This window comes from Periplaneta americana, chromosome 6 (assembly GCF_040183065.1).
Source record: "Periplaneta americana isolate PAMFEO1 chromosome 6, P.americana_PAMFEO1_priV1, whole genome shotgun sequence".
Lineage (NCBI taxonomy): Eukaryota > Metazoa > Arthropoda > Insecta > Blattodea > Blattidae > Periplaneta > Periplaneta americana.
In genome coordinates this window covers 142,676,028-142,695,466 of record NC_091122.1, presented here as the reverse complement: position 1 = coordinate 142,695,466, position 19,439 = coordinate 142,676,028, and the positions used below count along the sequence as shown (strand labels likewise).

The 19,439-nt window shown below is 35.5% G+C and overlaps 1 protein-coding gene across 4 annotated transcripts in view; it reads right to left on the bottom strand.

Moving 5' to 3' along the window:
- tty (tweety) overlaps positions 1–19,439 on the bottom strand; it is a 167,186-nt gene that overhangs the window by 66,727 nt on the left and 81,020 nt on the right. For all 4 annotated transcript variants that reach the window (XM_069829200.1, XM_069829202.1, XM_069829203.1 and 1 more), the window contains one exon: positions 12,179–12,421. In XM_069829200.1, coding sequence (XP_069685301.1) covers positions 12,179–12,331 — 153 coding nt within the window. In that variant the 5' untranslated portion in view covers positions 12,332–12,421. The remainder of the gene's footprint in view (positions 1–12,178; positions 12,422–19,439) is intronic.

Below are 19,439 nucleotides of genomic sequence, written 5' to 3'. Positions count from 1 at the left end.
CATGAAGCCACTGCCCAGGAAAGGATGAGTTAAGAAAATTAGGAGGGGAGGAATATGAGGAAAATGGTAATATGGGTGCCATTTGGCACTAGCGTTTTGTGTCATTGTTAAAATATGACCTACTTTATGAAATACAGTGGAGACTACAGTGGACTATAGTGGGCCTTATGTTGTCAGCAAACAGCTGGATACATTAGGAAGATTGATTGACTGATTGATTGAAATTGATTGATGAAATACAGTACACAGCCAGTTTGCTACAGAGAAGGTAGGGGGGAAATCGTACGTTATGTTTGATTTAATATTATATAAATATCAGTACCGTAACTATTGAACTCTGGAATTTTGTATGACGACAAATTTAAAACAATAAGATCATATAATTGAGCCCACAACAAATCTTTTATCAGGCAATGAACATTATTATACGGGTAATACAAAATTGTGGCATTATTAAAAGAAACAGTAATCCACACATTCATGAAAGATTATTATGACATTAATCTTAAGTTTTTCACTCACTACTTCGAAAAAAGAAGTGACTGATTTAAAAAAGAACTTCAATACTGTGCCAGCATATGGCAATTTATCAAGAGCAAATGCCTGCCTGAAGCAGATGGGCGCATCCGAATTGGCTCCCATTTTCCGGATTGGTTTCTAGATTCTAAAATTCTAAAATCCGAATTAGCTCCCGGTTACATCTGAATTGGCTCCAAAGAGACTGAAGTGCATTAGCATTTTCCTACCCAGTTTAACAGACCTAGGCCCGATTGTATAAACCATTTAATCTTAGATCTGAGGTTAAATTGATCCTTGTTTCAGCTGAACTTGGAATTTTGTGTTGTATAAAGTCTAATCTGAGATTAATTTGTCTCAAACTAATGTCAACTTTGACTGAAGAAATTTCTCCGATTAAGTTAGATGATCCAAGTTCAGTTATTTCTTTTCTATTTGAAATATACGAGTGACAGATTGTGCAAATAAAATATCCATTATTATTAATATTAATAGATATGTTAGGTACATTTATATATATTTCTTTCAATTTCTTGCCTTAATACACAAACATTCTTATATTTTATAAGGCTCTATCGTGTTTAGCAGTATCAAATAACATAACCTATAATTATATTATGTTCATAACAACCATTAATTATTAATGGATATGATAGGTACATTCATAAATTTTCAATTAACTGTATTACTAAAAGAAAATTGTCGTTTTATAAAGCTTTATTATGTTTAGCAGTATCAAACACCATAACACGATAACAACTTGGAGAACAGTCAACCTTTTTATTGTCCGCCATTATTTACATTGAAAAAAAAAAAACCAGTGTCTCCAACAGAGTGTAATACGGAAAATCGCCAAAAAGTAGTTGTAAAGTCGCTAGATTTCTCATTATCAACAAAGAAAGATTAAATTTTGTCACTATGGCGTGCTAAAAAGGTCACTAAATCCCTATTTAAGCAATATAAAAGTTAAAAGAAATTGTTGTTGAAAAATAGCTAAAATCGCTAGGTTGGCAACACTGAACAAACCTGTATAACATGGTCCGCGCATCACGTATTTCACCTGTTTATGCGATGTTGCCAAATCCTTTTCACGTGAACTTAGATTGCATTTGAACCAAGGTAATTTGATCGCAGAAAAGTTTTATACAATACAAGAAGTGTCTGAACTTGGTTTACTTTTCGATCTTCGATCAAAGTTGATCTTTAGTCAGGGAATTTAATACAATTGGGTCTTAGGATTGTCTACTAGTTTCATGCGATATTCGAACATGAGAGAGGCAAACCAGACATTAAAAACTTCGTCTTATTTCATATGAAGACTAATCGTAGAATCTGTGCTAACACTCTCAAGCAGTTAAAACATGAAGGGTTGGGAGTGGAGGACAGCAAAATAAGGTTGAACAAATACGATAAATCTCCTTCTACAGACCGAACATCGGCGAATATCGAACTTCGCCATACTCGACAAACTTGAACCGAACATAGCGGCTATAATGCACGAAACTACTGCCTACATTACGTAGATCTGGTTAAAAATATTGTTGCAGTAAATCAGTAGGCCTACTTAAACCAATAACTTCGTTTGTTTTAAATTTGTGGTAAAAATTTAAAGCTCACTTTTTTTTTTAAACTGCATTCGTGTAACATCACGTCGTCTGTATTCTGCCGTAATAGTTTTAAGAATATTTTCTTTCTCAAGTTGTGATTTACTTCTATATTTATTCTTGCTGTTCAGTTTGATATTATGTGATATATTGAATAGGTACTAATTAAAACATCAATAAAACTAAAAGTATTTGGATGAGCGGAATAGAAGTGTGAATTCAACTTTGAATGGAAAGACTCACAGCAGTTAGTCGTACAATAAATAGAATCCGAAAATTCAGCTCAAATTTTAGGCGGGAAACTCGAGGACGGAGATAAACATAATCACAAAAATCATCAACTTGTGGGAGCCTATTCGGACGCGAATTGCTTATCTTTGGGAGCCAATTCGGAAACAACGAAACTGATACGTAATAATAAAATATAAAACGAGAGAACAGTGAAGTAGGGACGTTAAACTTAATTCCTCATGACACTTTAGATTTTTTGCGCTTTGACATAGGAATTATACTAACAGTTACAATGTGACAGCTGCATCAATGTGTATGCTAATTCTCCAATTCTCTTTTATAGTGTGCCTATACCTATTTAAAGTTATATTTTCAGAGATTAAGAAAGCACATACATAAGATACATTTTATTTTGGTTTCACATTTACTAAAGATAAAAAATGGACGCATGATGAATATTGGTGCAAATATTCGCGATGTTTAAGGAGCTGATAAAAAGACACTCACTCTTCAGTACTATTTGTTATCCCAATAATATCGAGAGAATAGTGGGCCATGTTCCTGACTGCTACTTCTCTTTAAGTAACGTGTTAGGCTTTTCCTCGAAAAACAATAGTCAGGTGACATGTTAAGCATAGTGATTCCCTATCAATTTCAAATCCGTCTGAAAAATATTCGTAGATCACGTACAAGGAAACATCAAATCTTCTAACTGATCTTAATTTTGCAGATACAGACACAGAGCAACCAAACTAATTTCACAGTTCAAGATAAACGGCCTAATTATCACTTTAAGTCAAGATGAATTGAGATTGAGACTGCCGTAAGTACAAGGTTGACATCGTCAGTGTGACATTGAAGAAACAACCCACAGAAAATGGAATCAGAATGTCTGTATGCTCCTCAAGTGCAATCTTGTTTATTTGAAAGTCTAGCAGCAGCATTTCATTTAAAGATGCTTTCAACTGCAGAAGTTATTTAGCATCAAAATTCAATGCGAGCAAAATGGCAGATCTTTGGTTATTTAGCGTCTGAATGAGATGAAGGTGATAATGCCGGTGAAATGAGTCCGGAGTCCAGCACCGAAAGTTACCCAGGATTTGCTCATATTGGGTTGAGGGAAAACCCCGGAAAAAACCTCAACCAGGTAACTTGCACCGACCGGGAATCGAATCCGGCCACCTGGTTGGACTCCTCTATCAGGGATAGGGTTGTTTTTTTATTTTATTGGGTTATTTTACGACGCTGTATCAACATCTAAGTATTTAGCGTCTGAATGAAATGAAGGTGATAATGCCGGTGAAATGAGTCCGGGGTTCAGCACCGAAAGTTACCCAGCATTTGCCCATATTGTGTTGAGAGAAAATCCCGGAAAAAACCTCAACCAGGTAACTTGCCCCGACCGGGATTTGAACCCGGGCCACCTGGTTTCGCGGCCAGACGCGCTGACCGTTACTCCACAGGTGTGGACAGGGTTATTTTACCCAAGACAATGACCTCTACTTTTACTTCCCTTCCGGAGGAAGCCATGATACGGTTTTTATCACCCTTGGCCGGAATTGAGCCTACAAACTCCGGATTCAATTATTAGCATGGTATTAACTGCTATTTCGACGGGCCATTTCAAAAGGGAAACAACTCAAAATTTGAAGTTTTGAGAAACCTTCATTTTAAAGTTTCATAATGCTGTGAAAAATCCAAGGATCACTGAAATCATTCCAAATTCTGTTAATGATGTTTTATATTTACTGTTGTTTAGTCAATTGTCCGAAAACATGACCGAACCTCACAAGTTATACCAACAAGGCACCACTTATGAGGCAACTAAGCCAGGAGATAATGGGTTAAGGTGGCCAGTTCCTTTCCTCCTCCATTGTATACATAGTTCACTAGCTACATAATATTACACTAATCGGACTTCAGATGTAATACAAACAAATGTTCTTCCTCTGACACATATCGTCAAGTGAGATGTACTGCCTGATAAAAGATGTACAGTAGTGGCAAAAAAAACCCGGACCGACGGAATAATCAAAGTCCCCGAAATGAGCCACTGCGCATGCCACGCCCGCATTCACAAGATAGCGGGTAATCTATTGAAATTGTTGTAGTTTCGACAGCTGACGTATCCCATTTCGAAAGCCATTAGAAAATAAGTTGGTAAAATGCATGTTCTGGTAAAATATCGCTGCAATCGAAAAGTGTTGGGAAAAAATTTGAATAAGGAACAAAAAAGTTTCCTTTCCAGGCAGGATTCGAACCACGAAAATCCTAGTTACCAATCTATCACGCTCTGGAGTGAACAAGGCTCTGAAATCAGATAGAAGGGTTGGTCCGGTTTTTTTTGCCACTACTGTACATATGTTATACTAGTAGTCAGAAAGTACCGGAACTTCAGGTGGCAACGCCGTGCTCTATAGGCAACTTCTCTGCCTTGTCCGTGTGGTATGTAACGTACTCTCCAGGCGTATAGACTCAGTGCGAACATGCGCAGATACCTTTGTTTCAGACGGCATATAACCATTTACACAACACCGCCTTCAAAGTACGCCTCCTGGGCAGTGACACACTTCTGCCAGCGTCCATACCACTTCTCGAAACATTCCTGCAGCCCATCTTTGGTCACTTCCCGCAGAGCGTTTTTCGCATGAATGTTCACATCTTCGGTTGACGCAAACCACACGTCCCTTGAGTAGGTATTTGACCTTTGGAAATCAGTAGAAATCTGCTGGAGCACGATCTGGAGAATGTGGTGGCTGTGGAAGGACAGGTATTTTGTGTTGTGCAAGGAATTCTCTCGCCAAGGGCGACCGATGCGCAGCCGCACTGAGTCTATACGCCTGGAGAGTAGGTCGCATACAACACAGACAAGACAGAGAAGTTGCCTATAGAGCATGGCGTTGCCACCCGAAGTTCCGGTACTTTCTGACTAATAGTATTTACTACAAGTTTCAAATTTGAGTATGTTAATTGGTTTTTTCACAGTAACATGAAGGTTTAAAAGGCATTTTCCTCAAAATCTTGAATTTTGAGTTGTTTCCCTTTCGAATTGGTTCATCGAAATATTTATTTACATATATATCATCTTCCTAACAGGTGATAGTCCTAGAAGGGCTGTTCTGGTCTACAAAAGTTTTCCCGCCATCTCTTCACAGGGCGACCCAATAATTTTTTCCGTGTTGGCCTGTAGTTCAAGATAGCTCGAGGAATCCTTGTTCTAGGCATACGTTTAACACGGAGAAGCCAGTTGTCTTGTTATTGATGAATATACTGCAGTACAGCTTCCACATTTATATTAATTTTTACAATCTATATATTTAACCACAAGTACTCTCTTACTATTCTGCGAAATGAATTACAAATCCGGACTCCGAAGATTATTAAAAAAAGTTAAATCGAAAGCTGTAAAAACCATACTTCTGAGAATTTTAGCGACGAAATTACTTTGAACTAATGGAAGATAGATTAACGCCGTAAGTATGAGATGCAATATACCCTTAAAATTAACTTTCCCACAGGAAGTTTCTTAATATTTATGTGTAGTACGTGAAGAGCATGGTGAAAATTTCTTGAGATGTTATACGAGCAATAGGTTTCCCCATTACTGCTGGTTTCTTATTAAAGACTTTACCGAGCCATCTACGAATGAAATTCTTCGAGAAAAATGTTTTGAAAATGTCAGTAAATGTAATCATGTTTTTTTCAATATACAATAGTAATCTCTTTTTTTTTTTTAATATAAACTTTCTGTGTCCTCATTTATTGAATCAGCATAGAATTGTAACTAGAAATACATATTTTTAAGTTAATAACATTTAAAAAAGACCGCAATAAAGCATTATTTACGTTTTTTCGTGAGGGGGAGATTAATCTTGATTAAAAAAATAAGTAGTGGTAAGTCACAGTAAATTCGTATTTCATAATTAGAACCACTATCACGCTTTTTTTGTTTCCGGGCAAGATAAAGTTAAACATTTTCTCCAACATAATCCATAAGCTGTACAACATAGCCGAAAAGCTGGAACTTCTCTTTTCTCAGTGAGAATAAATTTAATTTTCAATATAGGATAAAGTTGCCCATTTCCGTGATACCCTTAATCTCATGATACTTTTTAAAAATTGAATATTAGTCAAAGCTTTCCCGTTCGACTATAGCGCCAGACATCTTTCTCGAAAGATTATATCTTTCGCCTACTTTTGAGACATCGGTGAACTTCCTAGTAAGATACCCAATCCCGTGACATTCAGTGAAAAACCCGTATCACGGAATTAGACAACTTTAACCTACAATATTAAGTCAGATTTTATCAGGTACTCGTCTTTTCTTTGTGATAACTAATATTTTGCTTCATAACTCTCACTCATTTGTATCATAATGTCAACAGAGAATACTTGCAGCAAAACATATCATAGGGTAGGTAACGCAGGAAATCCCTGAAGTTAGTGTCTTCGCCTGAGCTATTAAGTTTGGCAATTGTCAGTCTGCCAACACTTGAAAGATTTGACATATTCTATGCTGCAATTCTCTCGCAGATCACTCCTCTCGAGTTTAAAAGACTTCTTTCCTTCAGAGGACCGAGGCCAAAAAATTAAAATGTAAAATATTTCCAACAACAATAAAATTAGAGCACTTCTATTGTGACGTCAATGTAATCAAGGTGGAATTTAATCAATCCTCTTTAACTTTATTGATGTAGCTTAATTTTACTGAACTTCAATAGTACATTATGCAACGAGCCTATAATAATAGTAATTAAGAAGCGAGTATGGATGTTTATGAAACGAGCGCAAGAGAGTTTCATAATTTTCATACGAGCTTCTTAGGCCCAATTGTATAATACTCCCTGACTAAAGATCAACTTTGATCGAAGATCGAAAAGTAAACCGAGTTCAGACACTTCTTCTATTGTATAAAACTTTTCTGCGATCAAATTACCTTGGTTCAAATGCAATCTAAGTTCACGTGAAAAGGATTTGGCAACATCGCATAAACAGGTGAAATACGTGATGCGCGGACCATGTTATACAGGTTTGTTCAGTGTTGCCAACCTAGCGATTTTAGCTATTTTTCAACAACAATTTCTTTTAACTTTTATATTGCTTAAATAGGGATTTAGTGACCTTTTTAGCACCCCATAGTGACAAAATTTAATCTTTCTTTGTTGATAATGAGAAATCTAGCGACTTTACAACTACTTTTTCGCGACTTTCCGTATTACACTCTGTTGGAGACACTGTTTTTTTTTGCAATGTAAATAATGGCGGGCAATAAGAAGAAGGTTGACTGTTCTCCAAGTTGTTATCATGTTATGGTGTTTGATACTGCTAAACATAATAAAGCTTTATGAAACGACAATTTTCGTTTAGTAATACAGTTAATTGAACATTTATGAATGTACCTATCATATCCATTAATAATTAATGGTTGTTATAAACATAATATAATTATAGGTTATGTTATTTGATACTGCTGAACACGATAGAGCCTTATAAAATATAAGAATGTTTGTGTATTAAGGCAAGAAATTGAAAGAAATATATATAAATGTACCTAACATATCTATTAATATTAATAATAATGGATATTTTATTTGCACAATCTGTCACTCGTATATTTCAAACAGAAAAGAAATAACTGAACCTGGATCATCTAACTTAATCGGAGAAATTTCTTCAGTCAAAGTTGACTTTAGTTTGAGACAAATTAATCTCAGATTAGACTTTATACAACACAAAATTCCAAGTTCGGCTTAAACAAGGATCAATTTAACCTCTGATCTAAGATTAAATGGTTTATACAATCGGGCCTTAATTATCATTATAGGCGAGTTTCTATGCTCGACCATATTTCTAACTTGAAATTATTCAGATGTAACTTATACATTTTATTTGTATCTGACAAGATCGGAAGTGACCTTGTTCTAGGTCGTGAATTGTGAGATGTGCGCAGACGCGAAAGTATTGATTTTTTCCGAGGAACAATAATGTCATTGACCTTGTGTAATCCCGTTAAACTTGATATAGCTAACCTTGATTATTGAATTCGACATTGAAAAACGAGATGACAAATTGAATTTATTTGAATATTATTTACAATTAACGCTAATTATTATAGTAACAGAACATAACCTTCTGCGACAGTATTGGATTTCCAGCCTCCGTGACTTTTCGCTAATTCTCTTTCGATTGCATATCCGAGAATAATCGATACTTGCGGTTTTATAACGGTACAAAGCTGACTTGTTATTGGCTGAACACCTATAAGCTGAGTTGTCATTGGCTGAAAACACCTGAACTTTAATGAGTAGGTGTACTTTAATGACATGCATTAAAGGACTGCTACCAGGTGTATAATTACTACATTTCGGCATGGTCGAGCATAAAATACATATGTTCTAATTCCGCTAAACCTCAAAGTATCTGTCCATTATGATACGACTTATCGAATGATTTTGTCCTGTTAATCAAGAGAGTTCATGCTATGCCGATATATTAACCTTCATTTGGGCAGTGCACTGTTGCTAGTGTATTGATTGCAAGGAGAGGATGAAATGAGACTGCACTGACTTTCAATTTCTTCACTGTCAGCAGTGCTGTGAAATCTCAGATAACCTGAATATGACCTCCCGAGATTCATCCATCATTCGACAGTAACAGGCTGACGTCAGTTTGATATAATATTTACACTTGTAATTTATTTGAGAAGTGAAATGAAATACAGTGTTGAGGAATAGATTTTCATTAATGATACACATGTTTGTGGAGGAAGTGTCGGAGAAATTTTCGAAATTAAATTAATTAATAAATGAATAAATAAATAAATAAATAAATAAATAAATAAATAAATTAATTAATTAAATGCATCCAAAATTCACCACTGTTGTATTAATAAAAAAATCGTAATCTCTTTGGGTTTTTGCACTACATTAGAGACCTAGAAACATCCAACATTTCGAAGCTAAAAATTGGCTATATGTTGGATCCATAAGCCTCCAACTCTTGTTATTAAGGATCTAACAAATAGGTTTCCTTTTCACTGTCTTCTCGGTTAGGGGAGCTAATACAGTGCAAAAGCAAAAAGTTTCGTACTACGTCGAACACTTGAAGGTTGCGAATTTTTCTATTATGACATTAACTTTACAAAATTCAAGTCAGTTATTTTAAAATGGATAATAACAGAACTTACAATCAATGGCTATAAATAAACGATATTTGAAGTGGCTTTTCTACTGATCTTAGCGACTACAATCAATTGAACTTCAAAGTCAATAAAGAATTTTTTTACAAAATTCAAAATCACAGTCTAATTGAAGGGTTCAGAGCCATACTGGGCTAAGCGCCATTTATTAAAAACGGAGAAAGCAAGGGTTAAAGTTAAGTGAATACCATAGTTTAATGAAGATTGACATATCATTTAGTTTTGATGTGTATACTTTATATTAATTGCTACTGTATATGTTTCCATTGAAATATGGTAATAACTTCATTTTAACCCTTGTTTTCTACGGTTTTAGTAAATGGCGCTTGGCCCACTATGGTTCTGAATCCTTCAATTTCAATTGACCTTATATTATTAAAAAGAAAAATACAGACTCGTCCTACGACCTACAAGTTAGTCTTCCGACTTGCAGTTGTCTGGACTCTGGAGTTGTCATACATGTAACGAGATAACGATTTCTCGGAGCTGTGATTTTGGAGCTATAGTCACAATCGGAACAAGTGACAAACCTATCAGAGCGACAAAATCACAGTCTTCAAATCACACCCCATCACTTTTACAAGTTTAGCATTTTTATAATAAAATCTGTGGAATGCTTCTTCGCTCTGGCAAACCGAAAAACCGTATTCTCGGTTTCAGGGATGCTGATAATATGGATGAAAATATCGAATTTCACCACCACAATGCTTTCTGTTTTACTCCATATAATGAGAAACTAAAAACATAATTTAAATTATCTGCTTTTGTGATTAGTGATCTAATAAAAGTGACTACTTAAGTCTTTATATGATAGACATTGCTGATATAAAAGTTGCTCCAAAGTCTATAAAAATAATAAAAATATGAGAGAAGACAAATAATGTAAAATAAAAAATTAATTAACTACTCGCACGTATAAACCGATTGGGTCAGGATATAATTGTATTGAAAATTATCCACAAATGCATAGCTGAGACCTGGTATACAAAGAATTTAAGATAATGTACAATGAATTAAACTTTCAGTAAGAGATTACATATATTGACATCATCGCCTTTCCAATTACCATGGCATAGGAAAGAGTGTACAATAATTTCGAAATATGATTCACAATGAATTACCGAATTTAAAATAATTTATTATCAATTGGATTTTCTTACTCGCCTCACAATCATGAGGGAAGAACCGTTTGTTTACGTTTGAATATCTTTACCATATACAGTAAAATCTCCCTAAAACGAAACGCGATCGTTTCAGAAATTTTTTTCCGTTTTCGCAGGTTTTCGTTTTACAGAGGGTTGAGTTTTGGCAAAACTAAGAATAGACTACTGCAATATGCTCACTGTAGGAAGAGCATAATGAAGAAATAATCTGAAATAAAAGTTACTACAGTACATGCAAAGTGAATTTTATTTTCATAATTATTAACTTACGTAATTGCAGCCCCTCTCTCTCTCTCTCTCTCTCTCTCTCTCTCTCTCTCTCTCTCTCCTCTCTGCGCCCTAGTTTCTTGGCCCCACATTTCTTTTAAAGAGCATTGCCGCGATTTTTTTTTGAAGGGAACGTTGTAGGATTTCCTTCGCGTCCTGCATCAATTCAGAGTGTAAATTGCGTCCTGATCCATCGGTTGTGTAACTGAAGTTGTGTTTGATGGAAAATAGATTAACTTCACGTTAGACAAATCAATTCTTGGATGGTAGGTAGCATTGTCTAAAAACAGTATGACCTTACGACCTTGACGTTCCATTGCTCCATAAAAATTATGAAACCACGCTTCCATGATAGAACTGGTCATCTAGGCTTTTCTATTAACTCGCATAGTTTTACTTTATTCGCACTGTTATTTAACACTGTTTTGGTATATTAACACAAAACTCAGAATAAATAAACGGAAATGTGAAACTAAATTGACACTACACTACAATTATTCACAGTTTTATTCTACTCGCACTATCCTTTATCACTGTATTGGCTTATTAGCACAAAACTGAGAGTAGATGAAAGAAAATGCAAAAGGGTTGGAAGAAGTAAGGGTACAGGAGATCAGTAACCTGCCCGGGTCCTTGACAATAACCACAGAGTAGTGACATGGTTAAAGAAGTTTCCCCAACGCCCGACAAAGAATAGCGAAAGTCTTCCAGATCATTCCATGTACAGTCATACAAAAAAATTGCCATGCTTCTTACAGTATTATCTCAAAATTGAAAATGATTTGAAAGAATTGAGTAACACTTACGCTTAAAATTATCCGTTTTATTCAGGTTTTTTTACCTAAATGGTGCCCAAAAATGATTCCGTTTTCGCATTAGACAGTTTTCCGTTTAAAGTATTATTTTACATATGAAATCATTCCGTTCCCAAATTTATTTTTCATTTGTGCAGGTTTCCTTTTTATAGATGGTACGTTTTAGCAAGGTTTTACTGTATTAAACATCATACCAGTGCAACAACACAATAATGATCGCAGATAAAATACCCTTCTCTCTACCAAGTTTCTTCTACCTTGTGATTGCTTCATTTCACTGATGAGTATCGTAAAGAACTTTCCAGCTTTGTGCAAAATGTCATCTTACTTAATAGGATCACCTATAAATGTACATAAGCTTATGAATGACTAGGAAGAGCTTACCTCAAGGTAGATGCTATTGTCAGGATCGAAGGTTGCATTTACAAGATGACAGGTGATGTTAAGATGGGGGAAGGCATGGAAGAAATGAGCCAATGGTGGAGGGGTGTACACATCATTGTTCCGTTGATGCAAGGTCTGCATATGTGGCTCCATCGTGGCAGTTTGTTTGTGTACTACGACAGTTTCTGTGAGGGTTGTGCTGCACTATGCACCATTGTGTCCCTCACATATTCATCTCAACTCCTGAAATTATGAATACAAATATGTTAAATATAATACACACATAATCTTGTTTGGTGACATAGATAATAAAGTGTAATTTTATTCAACACTACTTGATATGTGAAAATGATAAAGTATAAGGAGAGAAAAACTATGAAGATATTGTGAAAAAATACGCATACCTAAGTACAGGGCCTTCATGTATGGCACAATGATTATAAGCATATGCAAGCCGTTTTCACACACACCATATTATATATTACAATAGACTCTCGCTAATCCGACCCTCAGTAATCCGGTCTTCCAATTATCCGGCTTCTTTCTAATGTACTTACTAACACTTCTACTGTAATAGTTTTCTGGAAATGTGCACCGCATGGTGCCATGTGTTACGCTGTATTACTTATACATGTACAATACTTGCATAATATGTACACACGCTGGCCACGTGTGGTACGTTTTAGTTTAGATTTAGAAGTTCAAGTGGAGTGATTGGTGCAGCTTGCTTATAATATTACATTTAATGACATTTTTAAGCAATTTCAGTAATCCGACACTCTCGCTAATCCGGCACTCTGTGCAAGGAATGGCTGAATTAGCAAGGGTCTATTGTACATCTTTATTTAGGTACACGTGAGACAACAAGAGTGCGAAGATAAACACATTTTAAACGTTTTTAATCCAGACTGATAAGACAGAGTATGAAAAAAATGCATACTGATTACATAAAAAATGGATTTCGAGCCTCAGTACTTGCGATATTGATAGTAATTTATTACTCTGCATGACTGAAAAAATGTAATGAAGAGAGGCTCCTACGAATCTTCAAAAGGGATGCATGGAGCAAAGCATATTTGAACTTGTAAGGAGCAAAGAATATTTCAACGAAAATGACACAGTTTTGTAAATGAGAAACTAATGCTAAGATGCATTCGTAGTCATCTGAATATATATCAGAAAATAAATAAATAAATAAATAAATAAATAAATAAATAAATAAATAAATAAATAAATAAATAAATAAATAAATAAATAAATAAATAAATAAATAAAATGTAAGATCTATACGAGCTGACTGCCGGCCTCACGCCCATTTACCTCAGCAGAGGTGAACGATGATTTGACCAATGTTTGGTAACGTATGGTCAGTACGTTTATAAGTAATCTATACTAATAAATCTGTAGCCAAAATTTTTCTGGTAATTTTCGATTTTCCAAAAATAATTGGTGTTAACATGTATAATTAACCATCCTGAAAACGAAAACCGCTTTTTGAAATTTTTGTTTGTATGTCTGTCTGTCTGTCAATATTTTTAGCTTTAGTACAATCATTAATACAATATGGTATAATAAATTGGGGTGGAGTAGCATCATCTGTACTTAATCCGTTAATTTTATTACACAGAAGAATAATAATTTGTCTAACCAAAAATATGGATGACAAACGTTTGTCAACCAATCTAATTAGACACTTTAATCCGCAATGGGAGAATCTAGAGGGAAATAAAGCTATTGTCTGTCTGTCTGTCTGGATGTTTGTTACCTTTTCACCCGATAATGGCTGAACCGATTTATATGAAAATTGGAATATAAATTAAGTTCGTTGTAACTTAGATTTTAGGCTATATGGCATTCAAAATACTTTATTTAAAAGGGGGGGTTTATAAGGGGCCCTGAATTAAATAAATCGAAATATCTCGCTTATTATTGATTTTCATGAAAAATGTTACATAACAAACTTTTCTTTAAAATAATTTCCGATAAGTTTTATTCTATACAAAATTTTGATAGGACTGATATTTAATGAGATAAATGAGTTTTAAAATTACAATAACGCCATCTAAGGCGTTGTACTGAAATAAAAACAAATGACTTCGTCTATAAGGGGCCTTGGACAACAACAATCGAAAGCTATTCAACATAGCCTACATAGAATGTTTGTGTTTGTATGAAGTAATATCGGAAGCTAATTAATTAGTTAATTATTATTTCACCATTGGAAAGTGTAGTTTCTCTAGATGGACATAATTCTACAATGTTATTACAGTAACTTCTGAAACATATAGCAAGTAATATAAAGTATACACATTAAAACTAAATGATATGTCAATCTTCATTAAACTATGGTTGCGTGTAATAACAATTAAGAAACATGTTAAAGGAATTGTCATTGCACCAAATGATTGCTCTCTGGACCAAAATGACCGCATTTTAATTATTTAAATACAATTTAAATTAAATAACATATTAAACGATTTATCCTTCTATCAAACACGAATATTCCCTGGATCAAACTATTTTAATTACGTAATTACTTTATATTTATTTCTAACAGGTGCAGCGGAGCGCACGGGTACGGCTAGTATGTAAATATAAAATAAGGTGGCTAAGCACCGACTAATGTTCTAATCTAAGTTAACATAATATGCTAAGTTGACCTAGCCCAATATAACCTGGCCCGTCTCACGTCTGGCTTCCATTTTCTCAGCCACGTATAGTAAACGAAGTTCGATCAATGTGCGCCTCAAGCAATCAGTATTGCTGTCAGTAATGCGACCAACGATACTCGAAATTCGATTTTCACATCCATCACACTGTTAGACCATCAGTACGACTGTGGCCTATACAAACAATGTTTGTATTAGTGTCATTATTCAAAATAATGCTACTCACTGGTCGTATAAGATACATGTGTAAGTATATAATCAGTTACCACAGAAAATGTAACAGAATTTTAATGCTTCTGTTACTAATTTATGAACTGACATAAATATATATTGCGCTAATTATAAGGTAATACATTATGAACTACAAAATCACGCGGATTACAGCGTTTCTATATAAGTTTTTATACATCTTCTGACAAGAATACATCCATGATCAAGGAAAACCACAAAACAGTTGAATCATGAAAGTTCTCTTACAATAAACCTGAAGTTAGTCATGTACACGACACAGAATCACAAAGGCCAGGGGCACATAGGGTCGCATCACACTCGAGAGCACAAGGAGCTTGCAGTAACACGCTCTGGTGCACAGAGCATGATGATACACATCAATCGGCTGTGTGATCCACTTATCAACAGTATAATGATCACACGGCTCGTACGTATAAGGGTCTGGACTCTGGACGCAACTCTTGTTTGTTAGACGTTCATTAATAAAACATCAGTCAATCTAACAAACTTTTTCATTGACCCAACTGGTAGAAAATGGTCTGATTTGATTTGGAATAAATCGCCATAGTGTACTGATTTCAAATAAGATTTATTAAATTTCATTGGAAACTTTTATACTTCAGGTACATATTTCCACGGTAAGATGAATCGTACGTTATAAGTATTGTATTTTTTTGTCTTGTATTTATTGCTGTATACTATAATACAAAAAGAATACACAGAATAAACACAGCGCACACCCGCCTGAGCATGCTCGCGTTCGGGTCCAGTTTCTATAAATAACAATTATGTAGGCCTAAAATACAATATAACAACAATTAAAAAAAATACAAAATCTAATAAAATAAAATTACAAAAGAGGAAAAAGACATTCAAATCAAGAACTGAATAGAAGTTTGAATAAATATACTAATAGTAAGAAAAAAAGGGGGAACACTAATATTAAACAATTTGCTCAATTTTATTTATTTCTTAAAATTACCTAACGTTATAGATATCGAGTTGTACGAGGAAGGATCGAAAAGTAATGCACAACAACTTTTTGTGGCAACGTATTTAATAGGTAAGCAAAACGAAATAAGGCAGAAAAAAGCTACAGGTTTTACTTATTTTTCAACACAGGAACCAAGTCTATCGACACATTTCCTCCATTGTGACACCAGATTCACTACACCTCGTTCATAAAACTCCGTTTTCTGGGCGTATAACCATCTGCGCACGACTTATTTCACTTTTACATCTGAACCAAAGCGTTGCCCTCCTAGGAATTTTTTCATTGGTCCGAAGAGGTGAAACTCATACGGTGTGAGGTCTGGGCTGTAGGGTGGATGACTGCCACCTCAATGTCTCTGACATTGGGTGGTGTTGCAGCGATCACTGGCCGGCCGGTAAGATTTACTCGGTTCTCTTCGAAGAACCTGCACCACCTGGAGATGTTGCTACAGTCCAGACAATCAGCACCATACACCTCCAACATTTCCCTGTAGATTTCACTCTGACTTTTTTTGTTTTGCTCAGAAAAACGGATTACACCTCACTGCTCTTCACAAGTAGACGATGCTAGCACACGTTCCATCTTTACTCAGTAACCAAAATAGTACACCGCAAAGAAATTGATGTGCGTTACTTTCCGATCCTCCCTAGTATAACCCTGACCCATAACTCTGGCCGTCATTTTAGTCCAGTGGTTTTGTAGCAATTAGGATCTGCTAGAGGAAATGCTAAATTTCTTCTGGTAGATTAAAGATGCGGTTCTTCTTTATATTTTTGAAGACTTTTATGATAATATTTCAACAATGAATATTTATATACAGGGTGAGTCAGGAGAAAGGTCCATGGTTTGATGGGTGATAATACTGGTGTTTCTGAACAAAAAAGTTTCAGAGAAAACTAATGGACACAAAGAGGAACGGGAAAACTGCAGGTAATAGTGAATTAAAATATTGTTACCTTATGTTCTGTTTAATTGTGTACTTTTATTTACAGAACATATTCAAAAAGTCCACCGTCAACTTCAATGCACTTTGCAGCTCTTGTAGACAGCCGCTGTGTTGTTGATCTGAGCTGATTCGGACATTCCTTTACTTTAGCACAAGCATGTAAAATGTGAGCGAGAAGTTCTCCCTTGTTTCCACTTTGTGCTTGTAGACGTCGCTCTTAAGCCAACCCCACACACAGTAATCCAATGAAGTAAGGTCGGGTGACCTCAGTGGCCAAGAAATGACTTCACCGCGACCGATCCAACGCCCAGGATACGTTTCATTAATGCTACTACAACCTAATGTCGTTTCGGTTGCGTCCGCATGTAAGTGCTGATGAAGGACATGAGACTGACGCCCGTGATTTTCAAACAGCTGTATCTCAGATACTGTTAAGAACATAGTATATGTTCATATGAACTTCTCTGTTCAGAATCACCAATATTATCACCCTTCACATCATGTAACTTTCCTCCTGACTTATCCTGTATTTGTTCAACTTGAAAAAAAAAAATATTAAAATCGGAATAAATCTAATTTGTTGAGTAATCAAACTGACTTCTTCAGGCAAAATTTTAATTATCCGCCTTTGAAGCAATATACAGGGTGGTAGTGAAATAGCCTTGCATATATCAGAGCCAATAGCTCATATTGTATGTAACAAAAATTATTATAGTTTTTGGTGGAAAGTTCATAGTTTTTTTCAGAAAAAAAAATGTTTTTCCCCAAATGTTTAGCAATATTTTATTCGGTAAAATCGTGATTTTTGTCGATATCGATAGGAAATCTAATAAAGAATAATTTATCCCTCTGGCGTATTTCAATAGCGTGCACGATTTTCGTGTAAATTTAATTAAAAAAAAACTAAATTCAAGCCATTGCATTGCACAAAGCGAGCGAGTGACTTCTTGGTAGATACCAGCTTACGTACGGAGACTCACCGAGTTCGTTGACCTCTTATCTGTATCATGAGTAGAGTGTATTAACGACGATGTTGTCGGACTGCTGAAACTTCAAACTTAATTTTCTAATTAACCGTGCACTTAATCACAAAATGTAATACATGTTGTCTATTTATTTACGTGTACCCTATCGTCTCTTTCAATCTGCAAGGCTATTCACTTCCACCCTGTATATAAACTCGCACCTTTCTACTTAAGCGGCGTATGGGGCTCAGCATGCCGATCTTTCAGCCCGGGTTCGATCCCCATTCCCCGGCCAGTGGTGATGGAAATTGTGGCGTACGAGCAGAAGTTAAAGAGGGGTTTTCTCGGTGCAATTTCGTTTCCGTCTTTCATTCCATCAATGCTCTCCATCTCGCTCTCATATCATCTACAGTATCATCTTTAATAGTTAAAAATAGGCTGGAGTGAATCTTGGGATTAGTACGTGTATAGAATTTATGGCCTTGCGCCCTAGGGTTTTATCAGGTATTCGTATGGGGATGCGATCTGGTTCTTTTAGGGCTGAGGCAGAATGTCCCACCTGTCGGCATCGGATTCACGAATGTCACCCCGATCAGTAATAATGAAGACTGAGAAGAAACTAATACGTCGTATATCCTGAGGATATCCTATACAGTACATGAACGATTTTGTCCACCAGAATTTCCATTTCTAAACAGAGATTTTCTGAATTGAATACAAGCCTGCTCGCTTACCACTTACGAACGTTTCAGTTAGTATTCACCAATGGAATCTTGCAGATGAAATCTGTACAGTGTTAGTGGATCAGTAAATATGTGATGCCCGATTACGGGTGATATATTACGATGAATGGGCAATAAACGTAAACTGAATGAATGTACTTCAATAAAAACTGGCGAAGACGGAGATACAATTTCTCGATAGTACTGGTCATACATAGAAAAGGGTATTTTCAGTCACTTCCATATTACCCTGCAACGAACAGTAGGGTAATTGACTGTCAGTCTGATATTGTAACACGATAATTTTTAACAGTAATTTATACATTAACACTCGGTTCAAAAGACGCATTCTCTAGTTCATGTGTCTCGATTTTCTACATTTTGCAGTCATGTGAACCATGCCTAGAAACCTTTCCAAGGACATCACATCCACTAGCAATACTCAGTGTCATTCTTAGCTTTTAGTGCATGAAATTCCCGACCCTGAATTTATTAGTCACAAAATTTTCAATTTATCTGTTATGTTCCTTATGTTAAAGAGATTTGTAAGAGCTAGGGTGACCAGACGTTCTCTTTTGTCCGGACATGTCCTCCTTTTTAGGCCTTTGTTTGGGGTCCGGGCGGATTTTTAAAAAATGAAGAAATGTCCTTTTCGTAACTTGTAGGCCTTGCCTGATACTTTGAAATTATCTGATTTGACGCCTTTCTCAAGTAATTTGCCTGTAGGTAGCAGC